Source organism: Salvia hispanica, chromosome 1 (genome assembly GCF_029641045.1).
Source record: "Salvia hispanica isolate PSC_SH4W2 chromosome 1, Shi_PSC_v1, whole genome shotgun sequence".
Taxonomy (NCBI): domain Eukaryota; kingdom Viridiplantae; phylum Streptophyta; class Magnoliopsida; order Lamiales; family Lamiaceae; genus Salvia; species Salvia hispanica.
This window is the reverse complement of record NC_142692.1, coordinates 58156343-58170804: the sequence shown is the minus strand read 5'-3', so window position 1 is coordinate 58170804 and position 14462 is coordinate 58156343. Positions and strand designations below refer to the sequence as shown.

At 45.2% G+C, this 14462-nt stretch overlaps 1 protein-coding gene and 1 long non-coding RNA gene across 2 annotated transcripts; one reads left to right on the top strand and one right to left on the bottom strand.

Moving 5' to 3' along the window:
• Positions 1–1914: 1914 nt before the first annotated feature.
• On the bottom strand, positions 1915–3186 carry LOC148934201 (uncharacterized). Its single transcript, XR_016134754.1, has 2 exons — positions 2193–3186; positions 1915–2132 (listed from the first exon to the last, which is right to left on the bottom strand). It is a non-coding gene; the product is annotated as an uncharacterized LOC148934201 (long non-coding RNA).
• A 9657-nt stretch (positions 3187–12843) lies between these two features.
• On the top strand, positions 12844–14017 carry LOC148934200 (uncharacterized). The gene is made up of 2 exons (XM_089062237.1): positions 12844–13920; positions 13997–14017. Exons 1-2 carry the CDS (start codon positions 12844–12846, stop codon positions 14015–14017), a joined length of 1098 nt encoding a protein of 365 aa, XP_088918363.1.
• The last annotated feature ends 445 nt before the right edge of the window (positions 14018–14462 follow it).

Here is a 14462-nt window from a genome sequence, read left to right as displayed (position 1 = left end):
GGCTTCCTCACTATAGACTTTGGTTTAGGTGGGGCTGGAACTTGCATGGGAACGGCCGGGGGGATCAACTGCTTGAGCGATTGCTGCGTCTGCCTGACGGAGGGACTGCTCTGAGTGGGCTGCCTGACTTCACTGCTGGACCCAGGAGTTGTCCTCGACTGGGTCAAGGGGAGCGTCTGCTGCAACCATTTTAACATCTTCATTGAAATCTCCACCGCTTCCGTCATTCGCTCATTCTGTTTGGCGCTCTTCACCGCCAAATCAGCAATGTTGCCCCTCAGGGTCTTCACTTCCTCCCGATTCCCCATCAATTCCTTCCTTATCCCACCAAGCTCCTTGATCATTTCTCTCCTCATCAACTGCATTTCTTTCTTCACGTCCTGGACTTCCTTGCGTAGCTCTTCAAACTCTTCACTTGGCATGGCTTCCTCGGCTTCCTCCGGCTCTGCCTTCACCTTGTCTCCCAACGAATAGAAGAGAGTCTTGGTGCTTTGAGTCTGCAGCAACCCCTTGTTGAAGAAATAATCAACACTAAACACCTCTGGGGGTTCGCACATGACTACCAGCGGAGCGGTCTTGGCAATTTTCATTTCTATGTTTCTCTGGAGGTAAGCGCCGATGAGGTGGCAGGTGTACATATGACGCCCAGGGTTGCTCGTCATTTGGTGGCACGCCTGCGCCAGCCAATATCCGAGGTGCACCTTAACACCTTTCGCCATGCACCATGTGAAGTAAAGGTCGGTAGTGGTGAGAGCTGAATTCGCGCTGCCCATCAAATTATAGCTGACAAACGTTTGAGCAAAGCGGAGAATCCGGTCTTCAATGTGGGAGGCCTTGGATTAGCTGGACTTAAACGCCCCCGACTTAGGGTGCGTGACCAGTTCTCATGCCGTCTGTACTTTGAAACCAGGCGTGTTCTTCGGCATTCCAACCATCCTGTCATTCCACGCCCCCTCTTCATCTTCGGCCTGAGTAAACAACCCCATCCGCAGAGACCACTCCCTAATGCTCAACTCATACTCCTGATTGAAAATCCTGAACGTGATAGAATCCACGTCGAGATCAGTGGTATTCTTTAAACGAAAAGTGGAGAAAAACTCCCTTGCTAAATCCACTGTCCCTCTCCTGACTGTGCTGCAACAGCCACTCAAATCCTATCGCTCGGATACAGGCCCGGAATTCTTTATCACATGCAATAATTTTGAGCTCCCTCGAGCTGTACTGCTTTCCTGACTTGGCCATCTTCCCGGCGCTACACCTCTCCTTGTACACTGCGATCCTCTTTTGGTCGTCGAACTGCCTCATCTCCTCTAGCAATTCTTTAGTCAGCCAGATTTCCGGACGTCCTGGAATCGGCTCTTCTTCAGCTTCCTCAGAGTCATAGCTGGGTTCAGGGATGGGCTCGTCTTGTTCCTCGATAGAGGGTTCCTCGGTTACAGGGGAAAGGGTCTCCTCGACCTCCTGGACGGAGGGAGCTTTCCTAGACCGGGTGGATGAGGTTGCTGCCGCCTTTTCTTTCCTTGCCTTCTCCTTGGCCAAGCCGCGCTCCTCTGCCTCTGTTGCGTCAGGCACTAAGTCATCGACTTCATCGAGGAGGCTCCTCCTGGTGCGCCTCCTTTCTGCCCTCTCATCAACCTTGGGCACATCTTCTTCCTGGTCATCAACCAGGTCCACAATCAGTTTCAGCCCTCCCTCGGGCTCCGGTACTCCAGTTGTAGGTAGATCTGATTCCTCTAAAAGCTTTTATGGGGTTTTCCTGTAATACGCGCACCCTTATTTCAGTTCTTTCGTCTTGTTAATGTCAAACTGAAGATGTAAAGTTCTCTTTTCATGAAGAGTTAATGGAACTCGAGCCTTTGATGTGAAACTTAATTCTTTTTAGTTGCAAGTAAAAGCTAAAGTAATCAAATGAACTAAACAATTGGAAATACGTTGTAGAATATCACGAATTTTCGAATAGTGTTACATAGGCAATAAAATGAACAACTAAAAAGATAAAATGTGCATGGAACAAATGGCATCGGGCCTCTTCTCCGGGCCGAAAGTCGCAGCCCGTATCCGATCAGCCCGTTGGGCCCGAGGCATCAAGCCCGTCTCGGACAGCAGCTTGGCAGCCCAAGCCCTTTCCCAACCTGCAAAGTAGAGACCAGCTTAGTTACTAAAGAACAAAAGAAACTAAAAGGAACTCTTACCATGAGGAAGGAGACAACCTCTCTTTAGTTGGAAGACCAAAGACTTACCCAAAAGGGGCAAGTCCATCCTGCAAATCCTCCACACTAATGCAACACCTGTTTTCTCACCAGCCACAAGCAAACAATGGAAGTTAATAGCTAAGTACACACCAGCCTTTCCTAGTCACACAAACCACCAAAATAAGTAAATGAGAAGCCCTTTGTCCTAAGCAAAACACCAAATTTCTTTGATCAAAAGTAGTGGAGATCAAGGAAGTAAGAGATTTCCTGCAGCTTGCAAACAAATAGAATTATGAACTAAAGTACTAAGAGAGCATGTGAGAACAAGTTAAATTAATTAGTCAAACACCTAGTACTCCAAGTAACACCAAAATGTGTCAAGAAGAAGGCTGCTTTGAGGATCAAAAACAAGAGATATGCTGGGAAAGAAACCAAACGAGGTCAGCCTCATTAACTTCTCCTAAGGTACACAAAATCAGCCTATAAAAACCCCTCCACACCACATATGAACTCCCTTTCACATACTTCAAAATTTCCAGCAGTAAGGAGAGTTAGAGAGTGAGTAAGGAGAGTTAGAGTAAGCAGAGAGTAATAGTAAGGAAAGGAGTGACGGAGCTCCCTTGCACCACCAGCTTGAACCAAAATCCGCCAGCCACTCAAAGAGGTAACCACCACATCCATTTTATTACATCCATTCTAGAACATCAAATATTAGGCACATCATGATAGACTTTAAACCACAACACAGTAACTATAAGTTTTACAACAAAACTTCAGCCGATAGAAGCACAGAAAAGTAGACCAGCACTTCAGTTTTTCCACGTTCAAAATGCAAAATTTACAGTAGCACATTTATGTAGAGACTCATTCCAGGGAGCTAATGTTCCCTCCAAAATCAACCTTAAATCACAATAATCAAAAAGTCTCCAACATAGCTACTGCCCAAGTTTCAAACAAATATACTATGTAATGTAAGGGAGTAAAAGAACTTAGCTTTAAGGCCGGTTAACAGCGGCGGCGGCGGCGCTGGTCTGCGAGGCGGACCGAGCAGCGCTTGCCTCCGCCGGAGATGTCAGCAACGGCGCTGAGTCGCCGTGAAAGGACGGGAGGCAGCAGCGGCGAGCTGCGATGACGGATGCCGCCATGGAGAAACGGCGAGGCCTCGCGAAGCGGCGGCGGTGGCGCTGGTCTTCGAGGCGGACCGAGCAGCGTCTGCCTCAGCCGGGGATGTCGGCGACGGCGCTGAGTCGCCGTGAACGAACGAGAATGAACATAGGGGGAATTACAGAGGCGATGCCTTCCCTCTTTGTCTGACTGCGCAGCAACGCGGAGGAGCTGGAGTGATGGCTCTGAAGCCGCTGCTGTGTAATCGACGGTACAAATACAAGAGCGAACCGGGGAGGAAGAACGGGCTCCCGGCGGATGGCGGATGGCAGCGTCGGACAGAGGCGCTGTTTTTCCCCAAATCTTTGAGCGACGACAGCGGCAAGGGCTCGTCGCCGGTCCATAGCTGGCGGCGTTGACGGCGAGACAGCGGCGACCCGACGACCGGCGCGGCGAACGGCGAACGGCGAGGAAGAGGAGCCGCCGATTTCTTTTTGATTTGGGGGAATTGAGAAATTGAGGGAGAGAGGCCGATGGCTTTTGAGAGGAGGGAGTAAATTGGGCCTCTCCCTTTTTCTTTCATTTGGGCCTCTATTAATTAAATACATGGGCTAAGGTTTTATATAGAGAATGGATTAATTCTTTTAATAATCTAAGAAGTTGGGCTAATAATTAAAATAAAATAGGAGTTTGGCTCTAGCCTAATTAAATCATGAGCCCACCTATGTTGCTCAATCAAATAATTGAGGTTAAGTAATGGTCCGCCAATTAATTCTACGATGATAAATTTAATTCCCGGACTTTAGTATTAGCGCTCGAATAATTTATGGTACGAAATGATGAATAGACCTCGAGTCTATTTTAGTGCTTGAATAAAATATATAGGAGGTAACGCTCTTTCGTTAAAAGAATAATTGGTAGACCTCCACACCAAACTAAATCGCAAGATTTATTTAGTGCTCAAGGACTTCTTATGAATTTAGGAAAAAGGAATAAAATGATCACGCACTTAGGATGCATTCATGTTTAAGCTTAATGGATATATCAAAATCTAATTAAGTATCATTTTATTTCCTAAAGGGACGTCTTCACGCGTCGTCTAAGGCCAAGTTAAAGAACTTACGGATAGAGATTTTGCTTTGAGGTGGGCATTCTTTTAAAACGTGATTTCAGTATGAAAATGTGATTCTTTGCTCAAGTATGTTGTCATGCCATGTTTTGTTTTATGATTACCTATCTGCTTGGCTATGCCAATTTAAATTAAATCGAATTCGGGTCCCAGTAGGGCCGCAAACCCTACTCGAACTAGTGTACACATAAGGGGACCGTGAGCTAACAAAGGAGTTGGCCGGTCCAGTGACCGTCGTGGAATGTGGCCACATTCCCGGTTCACATCAGTTTCAGATATGGTATATCTATGTTACGAGATTGCGCAATCAAATCTTAATGAAAAGAAAAGTATTTAGTGACTCGGGCCTTTTTAAGTTAAAACCCCGTGATCACTCAGCTGTGGCTTGACAATTAAAAATAGAACGGTTTTTGGCAATGTGCTCACTGAGTATATCAAATACTCAGCCCTGCATGTTATTTTCAAATGTGCAGGTTGAACGTGGACGAGCAGGCGAAGGTGTTGGGAACGATCCTTAAATAAGTAGATAGGTAGCCCAAGGTAGTATGTCTCCATACATACTACTTTGTCATGGACTTTTCCGCTGCATTAGGATTTTGTACTAGGAATTTATGAACCTAGACCGCACTCTGACTTTATTTTGGCCTTGATTCACATTCGCCTATGAGACTAATGTCCTATGTTCGACTTATCAGTTATGTTTATCCCATTATATTGTTTCTAAAGTGTTATTTAGTCACGTATAGATGCAATCACTACCACTAGGGGGTATGTGGTCGTGACAGAGTGGTATCAGAGCACCGTTCTTTCGCTCTGAACCCAAGAACCTTCTTTCAAGCCTTAGTCTAGAATGATAGTACTAGACTAGAATATGACTAAAATGGAAAGTTTAAAAGGGACCCAACACCTCGACTCGTCACGTTCAACCACAGCAAGGAGGTAAATACCTAAGTTTCTTGAAAAGTTTCAGAAAAAAAAAAAACTAATATATAATAATGTTTTAGTCATGCAAAAACTATGCAACTTTTATGAAGATGTATCTTTCATGAAACTTTATGAGTTGCTTTTGACACTAAGTGTAATGTGCTATGCATGATCAACTATGTGATCTTTGAGCTTATGGTGATGGAGTTAATAACTCATAGCTGGGACTATGCATGCGAATCTAGAGTGCCTAAGAAAGTATATTAGGCTAGAATACCTATGAACAAGTAGTTGTGAATGACAACTCTTTCACCGCCCCCAAGAGCGATGAAATCTATGGGGACATGCAAGTTAGGGCGAACCCCTCACTTTTAATGAAGTATGTAATATTAAACGCGAACTACGACATACTATATTACGGCCTTTACGTTTTAACGTGAACACGTCCAAATTTTGAGGACCCACGTGTCACTCAAAACAAATATTCATATGATCTACCTTCCACTTGGAAACCCTAATGATCTCTCGATACGACGGCTAGTACTATATCTTCCACTTTATGCATACTACTTTTATACCTTCCTTTACACGATATTGAGAGCCTATCCTTTCGTGCAGATGGCACGCCAGCGCTATACCCACCGTAGGCCGCTCCGAGCCGGCGCGGATTGATGTGAATCAAATTGTAGTCCTTATTGTATTGTTTTAACACACATTTTTAGGTGAAAAATGGACTCATTTTGATATATTGTAGGACAAAAGACCAATCCATAAGAGAGAGGAGGAAGAAAACAAAGGTCCAAATCTGATCAGTAATCAGCCCTGCAATATTAACTTAAAATGCTTCTACAAGTCCACCATTCCATTCACCTTCGAAAGAGATTCGCGTGGATACCTCGCACGCCTCAATCGGAGTCCGGATGAAGAAGATACGGCTGTTTTACGAAGACTGCGCAATACAGTGCAAAACGCGCGACCGGGCGTCAAAACGCGCGACCTGATCGAGAGTATGACAAAACGCCCGATCGGGCGTTTTTTCAAGATGCAAATCGCCCTACCGGGAAAATGCTACTGGGCCTGTTTTTCGGGCCCTAACTATTTAAATAGCTAGGGCACGACTTCCAATGCATCTTTTGGCGGCTGGAGGCGATTCTTAGAGAGAGAAAGAGGCTTGGAGTCCATTTTTCGGAGGAAGAAGAAGAAGCTTGAGGCTAATTCTTCCCTAATCTTGCCCATATGGTAGCATTTACTTGTTTTCTTGTATTGTTGCCCACCATGAGTGGCTAGATTTTAGGGATTACTCCTAGTTTGTTAGGGAAGCTTGTAAATATGAATCTATGATTGTGTTTTGATAGATTTCCATGTTTTGGTTCTTGTCTATGTGTTTATTTCAATCCGTGTTGGGTTTTGCTAGCAAACTTAATCCGGTAAAGGCCTTAACTTCAATGTCTCTTTAACTTGGAGTAGGGAGCTAACATAGATAAGGAACCCTAGGCTAAAACTGATCAGGGGATAGTCCGGGGTGGATCTTAAGTGTTGAACGTTTGTAGAAGCTAAACTCGAGCTTACTATGCGACTGTAGGAGTGAGGGGTTGGTGAGTAGAGCCTAGGAGACGTGATCAGCTTATCCTAGGTGTAAAATTCCACGATCAGTGATCAGCTGCGTGAGAGCGTAAAATCAACACGATCCCGATAAATATTGGAAAGTAATTAGACTTTAGGATTCATGTGAACAAGCAACCCGAAACAAGCTAGGAGTAGTCTTCCCTCTTTATCGTGATTCCCTTGTTCTTTTTCCTTCTCGTTTCGTTCTTCACTCGCCTCTAGATCAAAAAAACCCAAAATTAAATTATTTTACTGCTTTTTAGTTAGATTTACTAGTTTTAGCAATTAATCTCCTCCCTGTGGGTTCGACACCTTTTATACTGCATTGCACGTCTGTATACTTGCAGAGGTAGTATTTTTAGGGATTTATTACTTGTTTTGTGTACTTAAATTGCACCCTAAAAATCACAACAAGTTTTTGGCGCCGTTGCCGGGGAGGCGTTAGTTGTTAGAACTTTGTGTGTTTTCTTTTTTTAATTTTCTTAGTTTTATAGGTAGTTTAGTTTAGTTAAATTTTTAGTTTTTTTTACTTTGTTTTCCACAGGGTGCCCGTAATCCGTGTGTTTCTTGTGCAGATATTATATCGTGGAAGGAGGACGGAGCTTGTGTGGAAAGCACGTAGTGGTCATCAAGTTCTGAAGCAGTTGACCGTTTCTCAACGGTTGGGTAACGGATGGCTTGACTCGCACTCTTAGGATTTTCTGCTAGAACACTTTCCTTACCACACACACAATTATTAGGACTAATCCCGGAGTTGTCGAGGTTCTCGCTTCCGGTAGAGGGGTGACATCATGCTAACTTAACCCCTTACTTGCTTTGATTTATATTGTTGTGTTGTGCTTGGTATTTTCTGTTTGGACTGTGTTGTTCTAGGTTGTAGAGATGTTCTATTTTTGTAGGCATCTAGAGATATGAAAGTGTGAGATGTGGGAGACATCTGAATGTGATGTTTGTGGAGTGCAACAAGGCCATTCGAGCTCACACTTCGGTTTCGGCCATGAAGAAGAAGAGGAGTTCTCATTGGATCCAATTGATCTGCTCAAGAGGAGGATATCTGATCTCGAGAAAAGGCGAAATGATCCTGATTTTACATTTGGAGAAGAACTTGCCTTAGAAAAAGCCTTGAGCGATCTTCAAAATGCAAGAAGTGAGAGATTTAAGATTCTTAAAGATAAGGCATTTGAAGATGATCAGGATCTTACATGGGCCGAATTATGTGTTAAAATGGAGGAGTTGATAGAACTAGCAACCTCTCTCGCGACTGAAGATGAAGTCTGCCCTCCTATGTGCATCGAAACGCTAGATGATCCACATATTCAACATGTTTGTGAAGAAAAAGAAGAGGAGTGGGTCACATCGACTGTGGAAGCAGTAAAGGAGGATGAGAAGAGAGCTGCAGAGAGTACAAAGCCTCCATTTGTTGAGCATGAGTCTTGCCAAGCACTTGGCTTGTTGCTATTCCATAACATCCATGATCACCGGCCATCCACACCACCCCCAACTCGCAAGAAGAAGAAAGCAAAGAAAAAATCTCAACATTGGGGGTTGGTGGTCTCGAATCCCTTCTTTGAGTCTGTGATGGGGATTCAACTGTTAAGAAGGAGGGATCCGGGAAGTTTGGTAATCCCACGGGTGAAAACTCATAAAGTTGGGAAGAATGTCTAGCCAAAGACGTTAAAGAAAGGCGCTTGTTGGGAGGCAACCCAACGGTTTGTAGTAAGATTGTTTTATGTTTTTTTTTTTTGTTTAGTTTTTATTTTGATCGCGAGGGTTTTCTTAACTCGGTTCTTTCCCTCGTTTTTGATCTTGAACCGAGTATTGTAAATAGTTTGTTGTCTAGTTTTGTTTTGTAGGAATAAGGACGAGCTACTTATGAGGAACCCAGCCGAAGGAAAGAAATACCCGACCCGCCCACCCCGACTTAACATGATTTGAGGGAGTCTTCTTAAACCCTTTCTTTACTATTTTTGTCCTTTGCGTTTCATGAGTATGCACATTGAGGACAATGCATGATTTAAGTTTGGGGGTGTTCGCATGCTTGCTTGATTTGTGTTGATTTTGGCTTAAATTCTTCCTATATTTGTGTATAAGCATGCTTGATTTTCTTCCTTCGAATGTCACTAGGCACATCGTTTCCTTTAGGATTTGTTGGTGTGGACTTAGTTTTACTTAAGAGTTGGGCCGCGGAACCTTTCTTTCACTTATTAACCGCTTGAGAGCTATAACTTCCATATTTCAATCAAGTGAATGTAGTGTCCTTAGGAGTCCGATTTCTTGAGCTAAGGAGAGAGGATAATTCCGGTTTTGAAAAATTGATGAAAAAAGGGCTTAAGGTTGATCTTCTAAACTTAAGCTTGATGAATTGTGAACTTGTTTTTGTTGATGCATGAAAATGATTAGGCAATAGGTCGTTAAGCCTCACATCCATATTATCACATGCCTTACCCTTCATAAACCCCTAGTGAGCCAATTTTGAGCTTTGAAGCCTTATTTTTTGTTGAAATTTTTGAGTCACTAAATGAGCCTATGTTATTTTATCATTTGCTAAGCCTTAATTGATGGTCCCTTTCACCAAGGTTAAAGAGCTAGCACATCTTGGAAGGGTTTGTTGTGTGACAAGAAAGGGCTTGTGTTTGAGCCATTAGGTGGTAAATGATGTTGATAAAAAAAAAGAGAAAAAAGAAAGAAGAGAAAAAAAAAATGAATAGAATAAAAGGCAGCCTTTTATGCATCCCACCTTGACCAAAAGCCCCATTACAACCAAATGATCAAAGTCCTTTGATTTGTGCATCACAATGACTTGTTAGTGGTAAGTTTTGTTTAAGTTTGGGGGAAACACCTCAAGTACCTTAAGAAAATAGAATAGCCGGAAGAACTCCTTTTGATGATCTAGTTATGACGGTTTGAGACTCTCTAGGCACTACCCGAGCATAAATTGGTGTAGTGGAGTGACAAGCTCTTAGGTGGTTGGTCGGTTGATTGGTGCACATTGCATGTTCTAAAGTCCTACTTGCGAGTGAATGCGGGGTCCATCCAATAATTTTCGAGGACTTGTGTGGGTTGGTGTCATATGAGAAGAAAGATTTCTAGGTCTACAAAGTGCTAAATTGTTAACTTGCTCGGGACGAGCAAGATTTAAGTTTGGGGGTATTTGATGTGAATCAAATTGTAGTCCTTATTGTATTGTTTTAACACACATTTTTAGGTGAAAAATGGACTCATTTTGATATATTGTAGGACAAAAGACCAATCCATAAGAGAGAGGAGGAAGAAAACAAAGGTCCAAATCTGATCAGTAATCAGCCCTGCAATATTAACTTAAAATGCTTCTACAAGTCCACCATTCCATTCACCTTCGAAAGAGCTTCGCGTGGATACCTCGCACGCCTCAATCGGAGTCCGGATGAAGAAGATACGGCTGTTTTACGAAGACTGCGCAATGCAGTGCAAAACGCGCGACCGGGCGTCAAAACGCGCGACCTGATCGAGAGTATGACAAAACGCCCGATCGGGCGTTTTTTCAAGATGCAAATCGCCCTACCGGGAAAATGCTACTGGGCCTGTTTTTCGGGCCCTAACTATTTAAATAGCTAGGGCACGACTTCCAATGCATCTTTTGGCGGCTGGAGGCGATTCTTAGAGAGAGAAAGAGGCTTGGAGTCCATTTTTCGGAGGAAGAAGAAGAAGCTTGAGGCTAATTCTTCCCTAATCTTGCCCATATGGTAGCATTTACTTGTTTTCTTGTATTGTTGCCCACCATGAGTGGCTAGATTTTAGGGATTACTCCTAGTTTGTTAGGGAAGCTTGTAAATATGAATCTATGATTGTGTTTTGATAGATTTCCATGTTTTGGTTCTTGTCTATGTGTTTATTTCAATCCGTGTTGGGTTTTGCTAGCAAACTTAATCCGGTAAAGGCCTTAACTTCAATGTCTCTTTAACTTGGAGTAGGGAGCTAACATAGATAAGGAACCCTAGGCTAAAACTGATCAGGGGATAGTCCGGGGTGGATCTTATGTGTTGAACGTTTGTAGAAGCTAAACTCGAGCTTACTATGCGACTGTAGGAGTGAGGGGTTGGTGAGTAGAGCCTAGGAGACGTGATCAGCTTATCCTAGGTGTAAAATTCCACGATCAGTGATCAGCTGCGTGAGAGCGTAAAATCAACACGATCCCGATAAATATTGGAAAGTAATTAGACTTTAGGATTCATGTGAACAAGCAACCCGAAACAAGCTAGGAGTAGTCTTCCCTCTTTATCGTGATTCCCTTGTTCTTTTTCCTTCTCGTTTCGTTCTTCACTCGCCTCTAGATCAAAAAAACCCAAAATTAAATTATTTTACTGCTTTTTAGTTAGATTTACTAGTTTTAGCAATTAATCTCCTCCCTGTGGGTTCGACACCTTTTATACTGCATTGCACGTCTGTATACTTGCAGAGGTAGTATTTTTAGGGATTTATTACTTGTTTTGTGTACTTAAATTGCACCCTAAAAATCACAACACGGATTCTGAGGCAGTCGTTCGCTACTTCCGGTCCTACCGCCGCTGCCATGGGGATACGCTGGCGGAGTTTGTGGCCCACTATGCGAAGTTATGGGATGAGGCCAACCGTCATGGGGTGAAGGCCTACGAGGGCATCATGAGGCTCGTTGATTTGTTTCCTGAGGAGTGGCGGAGTTGGATGACGGCCACCGCCGAGTTGTACACTTCGTCCCCGCCTCCCACGTATGAGTCTATCGGAGATATGCCCGGTTTTCTGAGCGCGGTCTCAGCGGGATGCTTCCACTTCGGTGATGGGCCCCCACCAGAGACGCAGGCACCCGGGAGCGAGAGATTTCGCAGATTGCCACCCTTGGCCCTCATGCAGGGTGCGGACGGGGTATTCGAGGAGGGACAGTCATCTCGGGCTCCCGCACGCGAGAGGGGCCGAGTAGAGATCACTCCCGACTCGAGTGATGAGACCGGGTCTATGGGGAGCAGCACGGCGGATAAGGATGACGACAAGGACCCAGAGGAGGAGAGTTCAGACGATGATGAGATCAGTGGGGAGGACTCCGAGGGGGAGGACACAGAGGAGGACCCCGAGGAGGATCTGGAAGGGAGCAGGATGGGAGAGGATGGTCCCGCTGAGGAGGAGCCACAGATCGGCGGCCTCGCTGACTTGGGGATGGAGTTCGTTCCCCCACCACCGGTCGGACCTCCACCAGAGATACCTCCACCCCCAGTGGAGCCCCACCCGGAGGTACTACAGCTGTTCCTCCACCCGGTGGACTTGGATTCCTTCAATGAGCTGTACAACCGTACATGGCGGTTGCGCAGGGATTTGGCCGCTGGGACCGACATTCCCATTGCACCAGTGGCAGCCCCAGAGCCACCAGAGCCCATTGTAGTGCCAGAGCACCCCGAGGAGCTACTGTCTCCGATCGAGGCGCTCCATCAGGGGATTAGTCATAGCGACCCGATGTGGATCAGCAGCGACTCTGAGTAGGGTTGATCTGACGGGCCTCAGACGAGTTCGTTGTAGTAGCTTAGCATCATGTTTTCTTATCCCATGTATCGAACGTTGTAGGAGCTTTCTTATTTCCCTTTTGCCCTCACATGTATCAGATATTAAGTCCTCTCTAGAGGCATTTTTTTTTTTTTCCTTGACTTATGACATGTGATGTTTCTTGGCTATGTTATTCGATATTTGTTATTTTGCTCCTTATGTTCAAGAGAATGGTGCATTTAATGAATCTAATGCGTACGATCATGACATTCGACGAGTATAAATCCATGTTAACCTTGTTATCCTTAGAACAGAATGCCACCAAGGAGACGTGCCGGACGGCCAAGAAGGAATGGCGAGGTGCCACAAAATGTACCACGAGGAAATGGAGCGGGAAGAGGGATGACCCCACCACCTCCTCCGCCGCCTCCACCTCCACAGGAGCGGCGAGTAGAGGAACTTTTTCTGAGACAGAACCCCCCAGTGTTCAATGGCTTAGGGGATCCGGCTACGGCCGAGAACTGGATACGTGCCATGGAGCGTATCTTCAACTTCCTGCACTGCAATGACCAGGAACGCTTGACTTGTGTGACCTTCCAACTGACAGGATCAGCTGATTTCTGGTGGGAGGCACGGAAGAAAACTATGACCCCGGAGCAGCTGGCTCTGATGACTTGGAATGAATTCAAGACTGGGATGTATGATAAGTATATTCCGAAGAGTTACCGAAAGAGCAAGGAAGTGGAGTTCTATAACCTGAAACAAGGACGGATGTCCATTACTGAGTATGACAGAATGTTCTGCGACATGTCTCGCTATGCGCCTGATCAAGTTGATACTGATGAGAAGATGGCTGATAAGTTTTGTGCCGGTCTGAGGTACGAAATAAGGATGGCCTTGGCAAGCCTTGGAGGGTTATCATACCCCGAATCACTGAGTCGAGCTTTGGACATTGAGGCAACCATGCCCAAAGAAAAGTCAACTGTGCTTGTCGCCGCAACACCCCCGCAGCACCAGCAAAACTTCCGAGAGAAAAGGAAGTGGGATGGAGATCGTGTCCCATATGAGGATAAGAGACAACAAATTGCTCTGAAGCCACGACAGAATGATGGAAAGCAAACCGCTCCGAATCGGATGGTGGAGTACCGAACCAGGGCCCCTCCCCGTGCTAAGTGCTCAAGGAATCATCAGGGGGAGTGCAAGGCTGGGACTGATAGGTGCTTCAACTGTGGAAAGAGCGGACATTTCTCTAGAGAATGCCCGGATAAGAATGCTGGAGTAAGAGGGAGACAGAATTATCAGGGGCAGCGTCCGCAACTGCGGGCACTTCAAGCTGAGCTGAAAGGAAAAGCGGCCCTACCCCAAGCTCCACAACACCAGCGGCAGTTACGGCAGAGGCTTCCCACTCAGGCCAGAGCTTTTGCACTGAGACAGAAGCAGCCTAAGATGGAGCAAGGGAACCAGGAGCAGGGCAATCTGGCAGGTATGGGAACTCTCCTCAACATACCTATTGCCATTTTGTTTGATACTGGTGCATCACACTCGTTCATATCAGCACCTTGCGTGGATACCTTAGAACTGCCTACTGATGAAATAAAACATAAGATGAGGGTGTCCTCACCCGTAGGAGGCCTTATAGATATCTCGCGAACTTGCTCAAACGTAGAATTCACTATGGGAAACCTTAAGTTAGTGGCTCACAATTTGCATGTGATGTTGATGTGGAACGTCGACATCATATTGGGAATGGATTGGTTAGCCGAAAACTACGCTACCATTCTTTGTAAGGAAAGGCAGATCTCGCTGCAATACCCAGGAAAGGAACCCACAATCTTTCATGGAATCTCCATGAGGCGACGAAAGTCCATAATTTCTGCACTACAAGCAACCACAATGATAAGGAAAGGATGCCCTGCATACCTCGTGTATCTGAATGGAGAAGAGAAAGAGGACCGAAAGATAGAGAATGTAGCAGTGGTACGAGAATTTCCGGATGTCTTTCCTGACGCACTACCAGGATT

Bases quoted from the DNA above. Each gene is read 5' to 3' on its own strand.
- LOC148934200 (XM_089062237.1), top strand. From the start codon at position 12,844: ATGACCCCACCACCTCCTCCGCCGCCTCCACCTCCACAGGAGCGGCGA. The intron at 13,921-13,996 runs GCAGGTATGGGA...CGTTCATATCAG, and splicing joins ACCAGGAGCAGGGCAATCTG to CACCTTGCGTGGATACCTTA.